This window comes from Pristiophorus japonicus, chromosome 3 (genome assembly GCF_044704955.1).
Source record: "Pristiophorus japonicus isolate sPriJap1 chromosome 3, sPriJap1.hap1, whole genome shotgun sequence".
Lineage (NCBI taxonomy): Eukaryota > Metazoa > Chordata > Chondrichthyes > Pristiophoridae > Pristiophorus > Pristiophorus japonicus.
In genome coordinates this window covers 233,052,214-233,065,559 of record NC_091979.1, presented here as the reverse complement: position 1 = coordinate 233,065,559, position 13,346 = coordinate 233,052,214, and the positions used below count along the sequence as shown (strand labels likewise).

Below are 13,346 nucleotides of genomic sequence, written 5' to 3'. Positions count from 1 at the left end.
ATGCATCATCCTATGGGGTTGGGTGCATGTTGCAGCAGAGTAATAATGAGGGCTAACTCCAACCTGTGGCTTATGCCTCCAGGTTGCTCTCCCAGGCAGAACGGGGATATGGGATGGTTGAAAAGGAAGAACTCACTTGTGTCTATGGGATGAAAAAGATGCACCAGTACCTTTTCGGCAGAAGGTTCGAGTTAGAAACAGACCACAAATGGTTAACATCGTTTGTGGTCTGTTTCTACCCCATCACAGCTCGCCAGATCAAAATCTGGACCAACAGGTATCCCCTCCTATCCCTGATAAAGAAATGTGTTCTGACTGGGGATTGGGAGCCCGCACTCGGAGCATGCCCTGAGGAGATCAGGCCATTTCACAGACGGATGGACGGTCACATGTATGGTGGCCGGGAATTGACTCAGACCTGGAACACTGGGTTCACAGGTGCACGACGTGTTCTCAGCTGGGAAATGCCCCCAGGGAGGTCCCACTCAGCCCGTGGCCCTGGCCCACCAGGCCATGGTCACGTATTCATGTAGACTACGCGGGCCCGTTCATGGGAAAAATGTTCCTGATTGTTGTCGATACATACTCGAAATGGATCGAGTGCATCATATTGAATTCGTGCACGGCATCCACCACTGCGGAAAGTCTGCGTACGGTCTTTGCGACCCATGGCTTGCCGGACATCCTGGTTAGCGATAATGGCCCGTGTTTCACTAGCTATGAATTCCAGGAGTTTATGTCGGGTAATGGTATCAAACACGCCAGGACAGCACCGTACAAGCCGGCTCCCAATGGCCAGACGGAACGTGCGGTTCAAATCATAAAACAGGGTATGCCCCGGATTCAAGGACCCTCCCTTCAGTACCGCCTATCGCGCCTCCTGCTGGCCTATAGGTCCCGCCCGCCTTTGCTCACGGGAGTCCCGCCCGCGGAACTACTCATGAAATGCACGCTTAAAATGCGGCTGTCCCTCATTCACCCAGGCCTGTCAGACGTTGTTGAGGGCAAGCGCCAGTCCTAAATTGAGTGATAGCAACTCAGTGGGGAGATGCATAGAAATTGATGACCCTGTATTTGTTCTCAATCATGCTTTGGGACCCAAGTGGCTTGAGGGTACTGTAATTGGCAAAGAAGGGAATAGGGTCATAGTGGTCAGACTTAACAATGGGCAGATATGCCGCAAACATCTGGACCAAGTAAAGAAAAGTTTCAGCATGGACACTGAGGAACCTGAGGAAGATCATGAGATGTCACCCACACCACTGCCAGTGAATGAGCAACAAGGACATTCACCAGCATGCACAGTCCCTGCGGCCAGCCCGGACAGGCCGGAATCACCTCAGGTGACAGAGACGAATGCCAAGGCCCAACCACCAGAGCCCCAACTGCGGCGCTCTGCGAGAGAGCGTCGACCGCCTGAAAGACTCAATCTTTGACCCAAAGACGTTGGGGGGAGGTGATGTCACGTTTGTAACCTTCACATAACTGCAACCTTTCTGTAACAACACTGTACACTGTATACACCTGAGTAATGCACACCTTGACCACACGGGGTGAACTTGTGGGAGACACTCCTCACCTGGTCATCCAGGTATATAAAGGGAGGTCCCATGCAGGGTCAGCACTTCTTGTTCTTGGGAATAAAGGTTCAGGTCACGTAGTGACCTTGTCTGCAGTACATGCCTCGTGTGATTCTATAGTAAGGTGTAAGGACACTACAGGGAGGTCTTTGTGCAGTTGTACAGAGCCTTGGTGAGGCCTCACCTGGAATATTGTGTTCAGTTTTTGGTCTCCTAATGTGAGGAAGGACGTTCTTGCTAGTGAGGGAGTGCAGTGAAGGTTCACCAGACTGATTCCCGGGATGGCAGGACTGACATATGAGGAGAGACTGGATCGTCTGGGCCTGTATTCACTGGAGTTTAGAAGAATGAGAGGGGATCTCATAGAAACATATAAAATTCTGACGGGACTGGACAGGTTAGATGCAGGAAGAATGTTCCTGATGTTGGGGAAGTCCAGAAGCAGGGGTCACAGTCTAAGGATAAGGGGTAAGCCATTTAGGACCGAGATGAGGAGAAACTTCTTCACTCAGAGAATTGTGAACCTGTGGAATTCTCTACCGCAGAGAGTTATTGATGCCAGTTCATTAGATATAATCAAGAAGGAGTTAGATGTGGCCATTACAGCTAAAGGGATCAAGGGGTATGGAGAGAAAGCGGGAAAGGGGTACTGAGGTGAATGATTAGCCATGATCTTATTGAATGGTGCTGCAGGCCCGAACAGCCCAATGGTCTACTCCTGCACCTATTTTCTATGTTTAGAACAACAACAATTTGAATTTTATAGTGTCTTTAAAATAGTAAAATGTCCCAAGACAGTTCACAGGAGCAATTATCAAACAAAATTTGATGCCGAGCCACATCAGGAGACATAAGGTGACTAAAAGCTTGGTCAAAAAGGTAGGTTTTAAGGAGCGTCTTAAAGCTGAGAGCACAGCTGGTAATGGTGGCATAGTACATCATTCTCTAAAGTTCTTGACCAAATCCGAGAAGCCGTAGTCATCAGCTGATGCTTTTCTCTCTCAACCGATTTCAGTTCTGTTCTGTGTAAACTGTAAGTGTAACTGGCACTGGTCCTGCACAACAGTGCACCTTTCTGGGTTAAATTCGCCTGAGTTAATCTTCCCCCAGCGTAACTAAATCCGCTTGCAGAGGTTCGCTACCCTCTACAGGCCGAACACTCACACAAATTTTCATATCATCCACAAGCCTGTTGACCATTCCCCCAACAGCTACATCCAGGTCATTTATAAATCAAGGGTATCAAGGAATATGGAGCAAAGGTGGATAAGTGGAGTTGAGGTCGAAGATCAGCCATGATTTATTGAATGGCCGAGCAAGCTTGAGGGGCCGAATGGCCGACTCCTGCTCCTAATTCTTAAAATAGTAACAACGATCCCTGAGTGAGTTGGTGGAGGGTCACCACTGGTAGTTGGGGTAACCAGCCTCCAAACAAATCCACCGCTTTTAATAACAAGTTACGGCTACGGGAATGCAACCAATTCTTAATCCATTGCATATATTGGCGTTACACGTTGGAAGGCACAATGTCATTGCACAATGGTTTTAAGCAAACATAGATGCATTACAGCTCTCATTGGTATATGCTATGTATTGCCCCTGTACACAAGGTACAGTGGAGCCACACACTGCCAATGTCCCTTGGAACATGGTAACATGGAGCATCAAAGAAGAGGAAAGTAAAAATCAAATGTTACTGGCACAGATTTATCCCATTCTGTGCACAGCAGCGCCACTATGCAGCGCCAATGCCAGTTAGGTTTGTAGTGCGCAACAGGTTTAATCCAGGACGGCACTCACCTGACACAGTGCTGGCTGACTGGTTGACAAGCATAGCTGGTGTGTCATTAAAAGCTTTGTATCCCTTTGCAGAAAGAAACAAACACAAGTTAGGATTGAGAAAAAGATGTTGAGTTTACATGGCAGCTTACAGAGACTGAGTAATTGTAGTTAATGATTGACTACTGCTTTATTATGAGCAACTGATAACTGGGAGACAGTCATAGAGAGTTAATGAATATCTTAAAGAGTACTGATCAACTGAAAGTTATAGAGAGTAACAGATACTAGGCAGTGTTATTGAGAGCAATTGATACCTGGGAATGAGTTATGGTGAGTAATGGAGTAATGGCTTCCTTCTGTGCTGTATCATTCTATGATTCTATCTTAATGGATACTTGGGAATGAGTTATAGAGAGTAATGGATACCTGGGAATGTGTTATAGAGAGTAATGGATACCTGAGAATGAGTTATAGAGAGTAATGGATACCTGGGAATGAGTTATAGAGAGTGATGGATACCTGAGAATGAGTTATAGAGAGTAATGGATTCCTGGGAATGTGTTATAGAGAGTAATGGATACCTGAGAATGAGTTATAGAGAGTAATGGATACCTGGGAATGAGTTATAGAGAGTGATGGATACCTGAGAATGAGTTATAGAGAGTAATGGATACCTGGGAATGAGTTATAGAGAGTGATGGATACCTGGGAATGAGTTATAGAGAGTGATGGATACCTGGGAATGAGTTATAGAGAGTAATGGATATTTGGGAGTTTTTTCCAGGGTTTCCCCAGCTCTTCCACGAAAGTTACAACAAGTGGGCAAACCTCTGTGGAAACTTACTCCTATGGTGTTTTATTGAGATGGAATATAGGAGAAAAATTAGAATATTTAGGAACAGCGAATGGCCAACAGGCCCAACAAGCTTGCTTCCCTTTGATATATTTCAGCCTCACCTACCCACCATCTCACCACTCATTTTGAAATGAGAATACAAGAAAGTGACCCTAATTTCCGAAAAGCAACAATCCATTAATGGAAATACAGGAACTGGTGGATTTGAAACCTCTGTCTCTGAGAATGTGTTTGTTATTTACTCTGCGCTTAATTTCAGCAAAGAACAGCTTCTACTATTTCTTTTTACACGATATTTTTCATCCCAAATTATCAATTGGCCTCCATTAATACTGTCAATGTGCTTCCCTCGAACCTTTTGGGTGAAAAACATCCCCAAACTTTCATCCTAATCCTAACATTCACATCTGTAGCTTGTCACCCTGGGATTTCAATGCTTCCCAATTGTGAACAGGCTGCCTGGAGCCAATTTTGTCAACTTGCTTCACAACCTTGAATATCTGGGAAATATTATGAGGACAGAAAGCTGGTGAGAGTGGAGGTCATGGTCACAGCTACTGTACCTTTTGGACAATGGCCTGGAGGTTAGCGTCCACAACTATCTTCATGGCATCTATCTCCTTGTCCATATTGGGAGCCTGTGGGAAAAATGGACATGATTTCACATCACATATTAATTTGGATACTTCAACAGCAGGGTGAAGATGAGATCCCACCATTCTCAGCTTGCTGCATGAATTCCCGTTCCCACACGCCAGCCAGGCGATGAATCCTGCCAGGTTCGGGCGGGAGTCTGATCTTGCTCATGTTACAATCTCTATGGGCCTGAGCATTGCCCGCTTGTTGCTCACCCAGCCTCCCACGCAGCAGACCCTGCCCCACAATAATATTGAACCCTCTGTATTCCTTGAGAGGGAAAAGCAACTATGATGGAACATGAGAACTTAAGAAGTAGGAGCAGGAGTCGGCCATTCAGCCCCTCGAGCCTGCTCCGCCATTCAATAAGATCAAGGCTGATCTTCGACCTCAACTCCATTTTCCTGCCCGATCCCCATCTCCCTTGATTCCCTTGCTGTTGGGTGACATGGCCCTATTGGGAGAGTGAGACCTTTAATCTTGGATGCAGCATCAAGCAATGTTGATGGAACAGCAGGAGCCATACCTGACACAGCCCCTGTCCACTCTCCGACTACTCCTCCATCCTTTGAAGCACCTTGGAGGAGTCAGAGGGCTGCAGACACCCTCAGACTGAGCTGCCTTATTGCGACTTTCTCTTGCCAATCTTAATGTTTCTGACCTGCACTCTCAGGAACAGATAATAGAAACCAGGAAGAAGATTTTCTTCTTCATTGTAGCTGAGGAAAACTTCTGTATGTCTCAGTGTCAGCTCGCGCACATGGACAGTACACAGCGGGTAAAAGAGAACGATTCACTCCCATCTGGTACTGTACGGCCCGTGTGTGCCTCAGTATCAGCTCCTGTACATGTACAGCACACAGTCTCAGTGCTTTGATGCTGGGGATGTTGGCCTGATCGAGAACACTGACGTTGGTGTGTTTATCCTCCCAATGGATTTACAGGATCTTACGGAGGCAGCGTTGATGGTATTTCTTCAGCGCTTTGAGGTGTCTACTGTATATGGTCCACGTCTCGCTCTATTCAGAACTCCTACACGGCAAGCGAGCCCCAGGTGAACAGAGGAAACGTTTCAAGGACACCCTCAAAGCCTCCTTGATAAATTGCAATGTCCCCACCAACACCTGGGAGTCCCTGGCCTAAGAGTGTCCTATGTGGAGGAAGAGCATTCGGGAGGGCGCTGAGCACCTCGGGTCTCATCGACGAGAGCATGTAGAAAACAAGCGCAGGCAGCGGAAGGAGTGTGCGGCAAACCAGACTCCCCACCCACCCTTTCCTTCAATGACTGTCTGTCCCACCTGTGAGAGAGACTGCAATTCCCGCATTGGACTGTACAGTTACCTGAGAACTCACTTTTAGAGCGGAAGCAAGTCTTCCTCGATTTCGAGGGAGTGCCTGTGATAATGATGACAGTAAAAGGGAACGATTCAATTCCGTCTGGGACTGTACAGCCATGTGTGTTTCAGTGGCAGCTCCTGCAACTGTACGGCACACAGTGGGTAAAAGGGAATGACTCACTGATGCCTGCCTCGTGGGTCTTAGCTTCAGTTATCTGTGTGCTGTAAACCTGTGCTCCCAACTTAGCAGAAAGATAGATGTTGCAAAAACAGGTGCAATCCTGGTGACAAGGGTAACAGGACTCTGGTTTATCGTGTATATTATCCACATGTTAATCTCAGTTTGTACATAGACTCTCAGGAATGGTACCCTCCCCTGGGCGCAGATTGTCTGTCGAGCTTCACCATGCCCAGGGTAGTGTTATCTCAAACACTTGACACATCTGAAATGGAGGACTGAGCAGAGAAGGACTCGAACCAGTACCCATCCTGCGACACGGCAGTGAGCACCAGCTCCAGAACTTTACACATTCCAGAGCAAATTTTAATCATTGCCAAATGGTACTCTATGGAATTATACAGTAACAACATCTTGCATTTATATAGCGCCTTTAACATAGTTAAAACGTCCCAAGGCATTTCACAGAAGCGTCATTAAACGACACCGAGCAACACTAGGAGATAGTAGGAACTTGCTCAAAGAGGTAAGTTTTAAGGAGCGTCTTAAAAGAAGGAAAGAGAGCCGGAGAGGTTTAGGGAGGGAATTCCAGAACTTAGGGCCCAGGCAGCTGAAGGCACCACTGCCAGTGGAGCGATGGAAATCGAGGATGCACAAGAGTCAAGAATTGGAGGAGCGCAGAGATCTCGGAGGCTTGTGGGGCTGGAGGAGGTTACAGAGATAGGGACCAGTGAGAGGTAGATTCTGTACCATGCTAAAGTTGGCAACAAGGCCAAGATCATTCACGAGGCCCTGGCTCCCGGCACATAGCGGACCACAATTAGTGAGAGTGCTGTTGATGGCTTGTTGGATGACAGTCAGGTTCTGCTTGAGGATCTCCTGTTGATTCAACAGGCTTGCCACTGTCGTGTTTACGAGCAACAGTCTGTCATTCATCCCATTGATATCTGTGAATAAAAACAATTAGAATGTGAAGGTGAGATGGAGTCAGTCAGAATCCAAAACAAACCCCCAAATTTCAAACCACCCCTTCCATACTGTAAGAAATCATCAATCAAAAGAAATTGCGAATTATACAAGAAATAATGATTTTATAAAAGAAACATAGAAACATAGGTGCAGGAGTAGGCCATTCGGCCCTTCTAGCCTGCACCGCCATTCAATGAGTTCATGGCTGAACATGCAAATTCAGTACCTCATTCCTGCTTTCTCGCCATACCCCTTGATCCCCCGAGTAGTAAGGACATCATCTAACTCCTTTTTGAATATATTTAGTGAATTGGCCTCAACAACTTTCTGTGGTAGAGAATTCCACAGGTTCACCACTCTCTGGGTGAAGAAGTTTCTCCTCATCTCGGTCCTAAATGGCTTACCCCTTATCCTTAGACTGTGACCCCTGGTTCTGGACTTCCCCAACATTGGGAACATTCTTCCTGCATCTAACCTGTCTAAACCCATCAGAATTTTAAACGTTTCTATGAGGTCCCCTCTCATTCTTCTGAACTCCAGTGAATACAAGCCCAGTTGATCCAGTCTTTCTTGATAGGTCAGTCCCGCCATCCCAGGAATCAGTCTGGTGAACCTTCGCTGCACTCCCTCAATAGCAAGAATGTCCTTCCTCAGGTTAGGAGACCAAAACTGTACACAATACTCCAGGTGTGGCCTCACCAAGGCCCTGTACAACTGTAGCAACACCTCCCTGCCCTTGTACTCAAATCCCCTCGCTATGAAGGTCAACATGCCATTTGCTTTCTTAACCGCCTGCTGTACCTGCATGCCAACCTTTAATGACTGATGTACCATGACACCCAGGTCTCGTTGCACCTCCCCTTTTCCTAATCTGTCACCATTCAGATAATAATCTGTCTCTCTGTTTTTACCACCAAAGTGGATAACCTCACATTTATCCACATTATACTTCATCTGCCATGCATTTGCCCACTCACCTTACCTATCCAAGAAGTAAGTATGTCAGCTCAGCAGATAGGGCAAGCTAATGACACAGAAGTATTTTGGCCACATCAGATAAAGAAGTGCAGAGAGAGCTAAGGTCAGGACACAAAAACAGGCCTTCAAGCAGGTACAGCTAAGCTGATAAGGAATGTAGCAAGGAGCTGCGGGATAAACAAACTGTCTATGAGAGGGCAACAAGACATTTACAACAGAGATAAGGTGGAAAATCACCTCATGAGGCTGGGAGGAGGCTGTCAGAGGTACTCTCTCCCCAGTAATTGGAAAATGAAATGGGTAAAAATGACTGACGTGAGCTATCCACCGATCCACCGAAATAAGGTATATAAATGGGCAACCGAGAGAGCGAAACAGGCAGAGAGGGGAAGAGCTTCCCCAGGGTAGATTCATGCTTGCTTCGGCTTAACACATTGGTCAAGCTCAATCTCATATAATCGTAGAATAATTACAGTACGGAAGAAGGCCATTTGGCCCGTCGAGCCCATGCCAACTCTGAGGTGGATCCATGCTAACTTCGGCCTAACACCTCCGCCAGCTCAGCAAACGTCCAAACTGTAAAGTCCTTACTCTACAGCATGAAACCACACGAGGCACATTCCAAGGACAAGGCCACTCTGTAATCTTAACTCTTTATTACAGGACTCCAGAAGTGATGACCCTGCGTGGGACCTCCCTTTATATACCTGTGTAATCAGGTAAGGAGTGTCTCCCACAAGTTCACCCACTGTGGTCAAGGTGTGCATCCAAGTTGAGTGTATACAGTAATACAGTGGTGTTACATTGTAGTTACAATGATGACATCATCTTCCCCCCCCCCAAAGTCTTACTGGGATCATAGGTTCAGTCCTTCAGGTGGTCTACGCTCCCTCGCGGAGCGCCGCTGTTGGGGCTCTGGTTGTTGGACGCTAATGTGAGTGTCTGTCACCTGTGGTGATTCTGGCCTGTCTGGGCTGACCTCAGGGACTGTGCATTCTTCCGATTGCTCTTGTTACACGTTCGCTGGCGGAAGTGTGAGCTCCATCTCATGGTCTTCTTCAGGTTTTTCCATGTCAATGCTGAACCCTTTTTTTACTTGGTCCAGATGCTTACGGCATATCTGGCCATTGTTGAGTTTTACCACGATGATTCTATTCCCCTCTTTGCCAATTACAGTACCCTGAAGCCATTTGGGCCCCATGGCGTGATTGAGGATGAATACAGGATCATTTATTTCAATACATCTCCCCCTTGAATTTCGGTCGTGGTACTCGTTTGTGACTTGCGCTTGTCCTCAACCATGTCAGTCAGGACTGGGTGTATGAGGGACAACCGAGTTTTGAGTGTCCGTTTCATGAGTAGCTCTGTGGGCGGGACCTCCTGAGCGAGTGCGGGCGGGATCTATAGGCCAGCAGGAGGCGCGATAGGCGGCATTGTAGGGAGGGTCCTTGAATCCTGAGTATACCTTGCTTAATGATTTGGACTGCCCGTTCCGCCTGGCCATTGGAGGCCAGCTTGAACGGCGCAGTCCTGACGTGGTTGATGCCATTGCCTGACATAAACTCCCAGAATTCATAACTCGTGAAACACGGGCCATTGTCACTAACCAGGATGTCTGGCAAGCCATGGGTTGCAAAGATCGCATGTAGGCTTTCCATGGTGGTGGATGACGTGCATGAATTCAGGATGATGCACTCGATCCATTTCGAGTACGCATCTACTACAATGAGGAACATCTTCCCCATGAACGGGCCCGCGTAGTGAATGCCTGACCATGGCTTGGTGAGCCAGGGCCACGGGCTGAGCGGGGCCTCCCTGGGGGCATTACCCAGCTGGGCACAGGACGTGCACCTACGAACACAGTGTTCCAGGTCTGAATCAATTCCAGGCCACCAAACGTGTGACCGGGCAATGGCCTTCATCATCACAATGCCTGGGTGCTTGCTGTGGAGTTCCCTGATGAATACCTTCCTTCCCTTCTGGGGCATGACTACCCAGCTGCCCCATAGTAGGCAGCCGGCTTGGATGGAGAGCTCATCCATCCGCCTGTGGAACGGTCTGACCTCCTCAGGGCATGCTCCGCGTGCGGGCGCCTAATCCCCAGTCAGGACACATTTCTTAATCAAGGATAGGAGGGGATCGCTGTTTGTCCAGATTTTGATCTGGCGGGCTGTGATGGGGGAGCCTGCATTGTCAACGGCATCGACAGCCATGACCATCTCAGCGCTTTGCTCAGCTGCCCCCTCGGTGGTGGCCAGTGGGAGCCTGCTGAGTGCGTCAGCGCAGTTTTCAGTGCTGGGCCGGTACCGGATGGAGTAGTCATAAGCAGCTAGGGTGAGGGCCCACCGCTGTATGCGAGCTGATGCGTTGGCATTGACAGCCTTGCTGTCTGACAACAGGGATATGAGTGGCTTGTGGTCCGTCTCTAATTCAAACTTCCTTCCGAAGAGGTACTGATGCATTTTTTTTACACCATAGACACACGCAAGTGCTTCCTTCTCGACCATCCTCACATTTATCTATATTATATTGCATCTGCCATGCATTTGCCCACTCACCTAACCTGTCCAAGTCATTGTGCAGCCTCTTAGCATCCTCCTCACAGCTCACACTGCCACCCAACTTAGTGTCATCTGCAAACTTGGAGCTATTACATTCAATTCCTTCATCTGAATCATTCATGTATATTGTAAATAGCTGGGGTCCCAGCACTGAAACTTGCGGTACCCCACTATTCACTGCCTGCCATTCTGAAAAGAACCCGTTTATTCCTACTCTTTGCTTCCTGTCTGCCAACCAGCTCTCTATCCACGTCAATACATTACCCCCAATACCATGTGCCTTAATTTTGCACACTAATCTCTTGTGTGGGACCTTGTCAAAAGACTTTTGAAAGTCCAAATACACCACATCCACTGGTTCTCCGTTGTCCACTCGACTAGTTACATCCTCAAAAAACTCCAGAAGATTTGTCAAGCATGATTTCCCTTTCATAAATCCATGCTGACTTGGACCGATCCTGTCACTGCTTTCCAAATGCGCTGCTATTACATCTTTAACAATTGATACCAACATTTTCCCCACTACCGATGTCAGGCTGACCAGTCTATAATTCCCTGTTTTCTCTCTCCCTCCTTTTTTAAAAAGTGGGGTTACAATAGCTATCCTCCACAGACTTGCATTTATATAACGCATTTCACGACCACTGGACGTCCCAATGTACTTTACGGCCATTGAAATACTTTTGGAGTGTAGTCACTCTTTAATGTAGGACACGCAGCAGCCAATTTACACACAGCAAGCTCCCATAAACAGCAATGCGATAATTATTGTGTTCCTAACACAGATGAGGCTGTAGACAGGGAGGTTAAAGTAACAGTGACCTCAGTCTTTAATGAGACACTCCAGAGTAAGGAACAGGCCTTAGGGCCTGGCTTATATACAGTGCTCCCAAGGGATGCTGGGATCCCTTGGGACTTCAGGGGATGAGCTCCCTGGTGGTGGAACATGGGAGTGCATGCTTTATAGATACACAAGATCACTCCCCCCCCAAAGTCAAAGTGAAAACTATTTACAAGGTGAGGCGGTCGGGAGCCTTTCTTTCCCTGGTGGACCACCTCGGTACAAATATCTGTTCTGGTGTGTTGGCTGTGCCCTCGCTGGGCTGGCGTGTTGTTGGCCCTGCAGGACTGCTAGGTGAGCCTGGCCTTGCTGGGCTTTTGGGCGTGATGGGTTCGATTTCCTGGTCCGGCGTGGTGTCATTGATCCTTTGGGTGTGTGTTGTGGGCTCGAAAAAGGTGGTGTCTGCTGTGGGTTGTTCAGGGCAGTCAGTGAACCGCAGCCTCGTTTGGTTCAGGTGCTTTCAGCAAATTTGTCCATTGTCTAGTTTGACTACAAACACCCTATTCCCTTCCTTAGCTATCACCGTCCCCGCGATCCACTTGGGACCATGTCCATAGTTTAGCACATACACAGGGTCATTCAGATCAATTTCCCGTGACACAGTGGCGCGACCATCGTTTACGTTTTGTTGCTGCCGCCTGCTCTCTACCTGATCATGCAGGTTGGGGTGAACCAGCGAGAGTCCGGTTTTAAGTGTCCTTTTCATGAGTAGCTCAGCCGGGGGCACCCCTGTGAGCGAGTGGGGTCTCGCAGTACTCGGGACAGGCGGGTTTGAGTGAGCTTTCTGTGACTTGTTTAAGGCTCCGTTTGATGGTTTGTACTGCCCGCTCTGCCTGCCCATTGGAGGCTGGTTTAAATGGGACCGAGGTGACATATTTGATCCCATTGCGGGTCATGAATTCTTTAAATTCGGCACTGGTGAAACATGGCCCGTTGTCACTGACCAGTATGTCAGGCAGGCCGTGGGTGGCAAACATAGCCCTCAGGCTTTCAATGGTGGCAGTGGCGGTGCATCCTGACATTATTTTGCATTCAATCCATTTTGAAAAAGCATCCACCACCACCAGGAACATTTTACCGAGAAACGGGCCCGCATAGTCGACATGGATCCTCGACCATGGTCTGAAGGGCCAGGACCACAAACTTAGTGGTGCCTCTCTGGGCGCGTTGTTCAACTGAGCACATACGCTGCATTGCCGTACACAGGTCTCTAAGTCAGAATCGATACCGGGCCACCACACGTGAGATCTGGCTATCGCTTTCATCATTACTATACCCGGGTGTATGCTGTGGAGATCCGAGATGAACGTCTCCCTGCCCTTTTTTGGTAGCACTACGCAGTTACCCCACAACAGGCAGTCTGCCTGAATGGACAGCTCGTCCTTTCGCCGCTGGAACGGCTTGATTGGCTCTTGCATTTCAACGGGGATGCTGGCCCAGCTCCTATGCAGTACACAGTTTTTTACTAGGGACAGCAGAGAATCTTGGCTGGTCCAAGTCCTAATCTGGTGGGCCGTGACAGGTGATTTATCATTTTAAAACGCTTCCATGACCATCAACAAGTCTGCGGGCTACGCCACCATCAACAAGTTTGCAGGCTGTGCCATTTCCACCCCCGTGGTGGGCAA

The 13,346-nt window shown here is 48.1% G+C and overlaps 1 protein-coding gene across 4 annotated transcripts in view; it reads right to left on the bottom strand.

Annotated features, from left to right (window-relative positions):
* LOC139260166 (prominin-1-A-like) overlaps positions 1–13,346 on the bottom strand; it is a 243,365-nt gene that overhangs the window by 181,934 nt on the left and 48,085 nt on the right. For all 4 annotated transcript variants that reach the window (XM_070876407.1, XM_070876406.1, XM_070876405.1 and 1 more), the window contains 3 exons: positions 7,120–7,316; positions 4,782–4,856; positions 3,381–3,444 (listed from right to left, as the gene is read on the bottom strand). In XM_070876407.1, the coding sequence (XP_070732508.1) occupies positions 3,381–3,444; positions 4,782–4,856; positions 7,120–7,316 (336 nt within the window). The remainder of the gene's footprint in view (positions 1–3,380; positions 3,445–4,781; positions 4,857–7,119; positions 7,317–13,346) is intronic.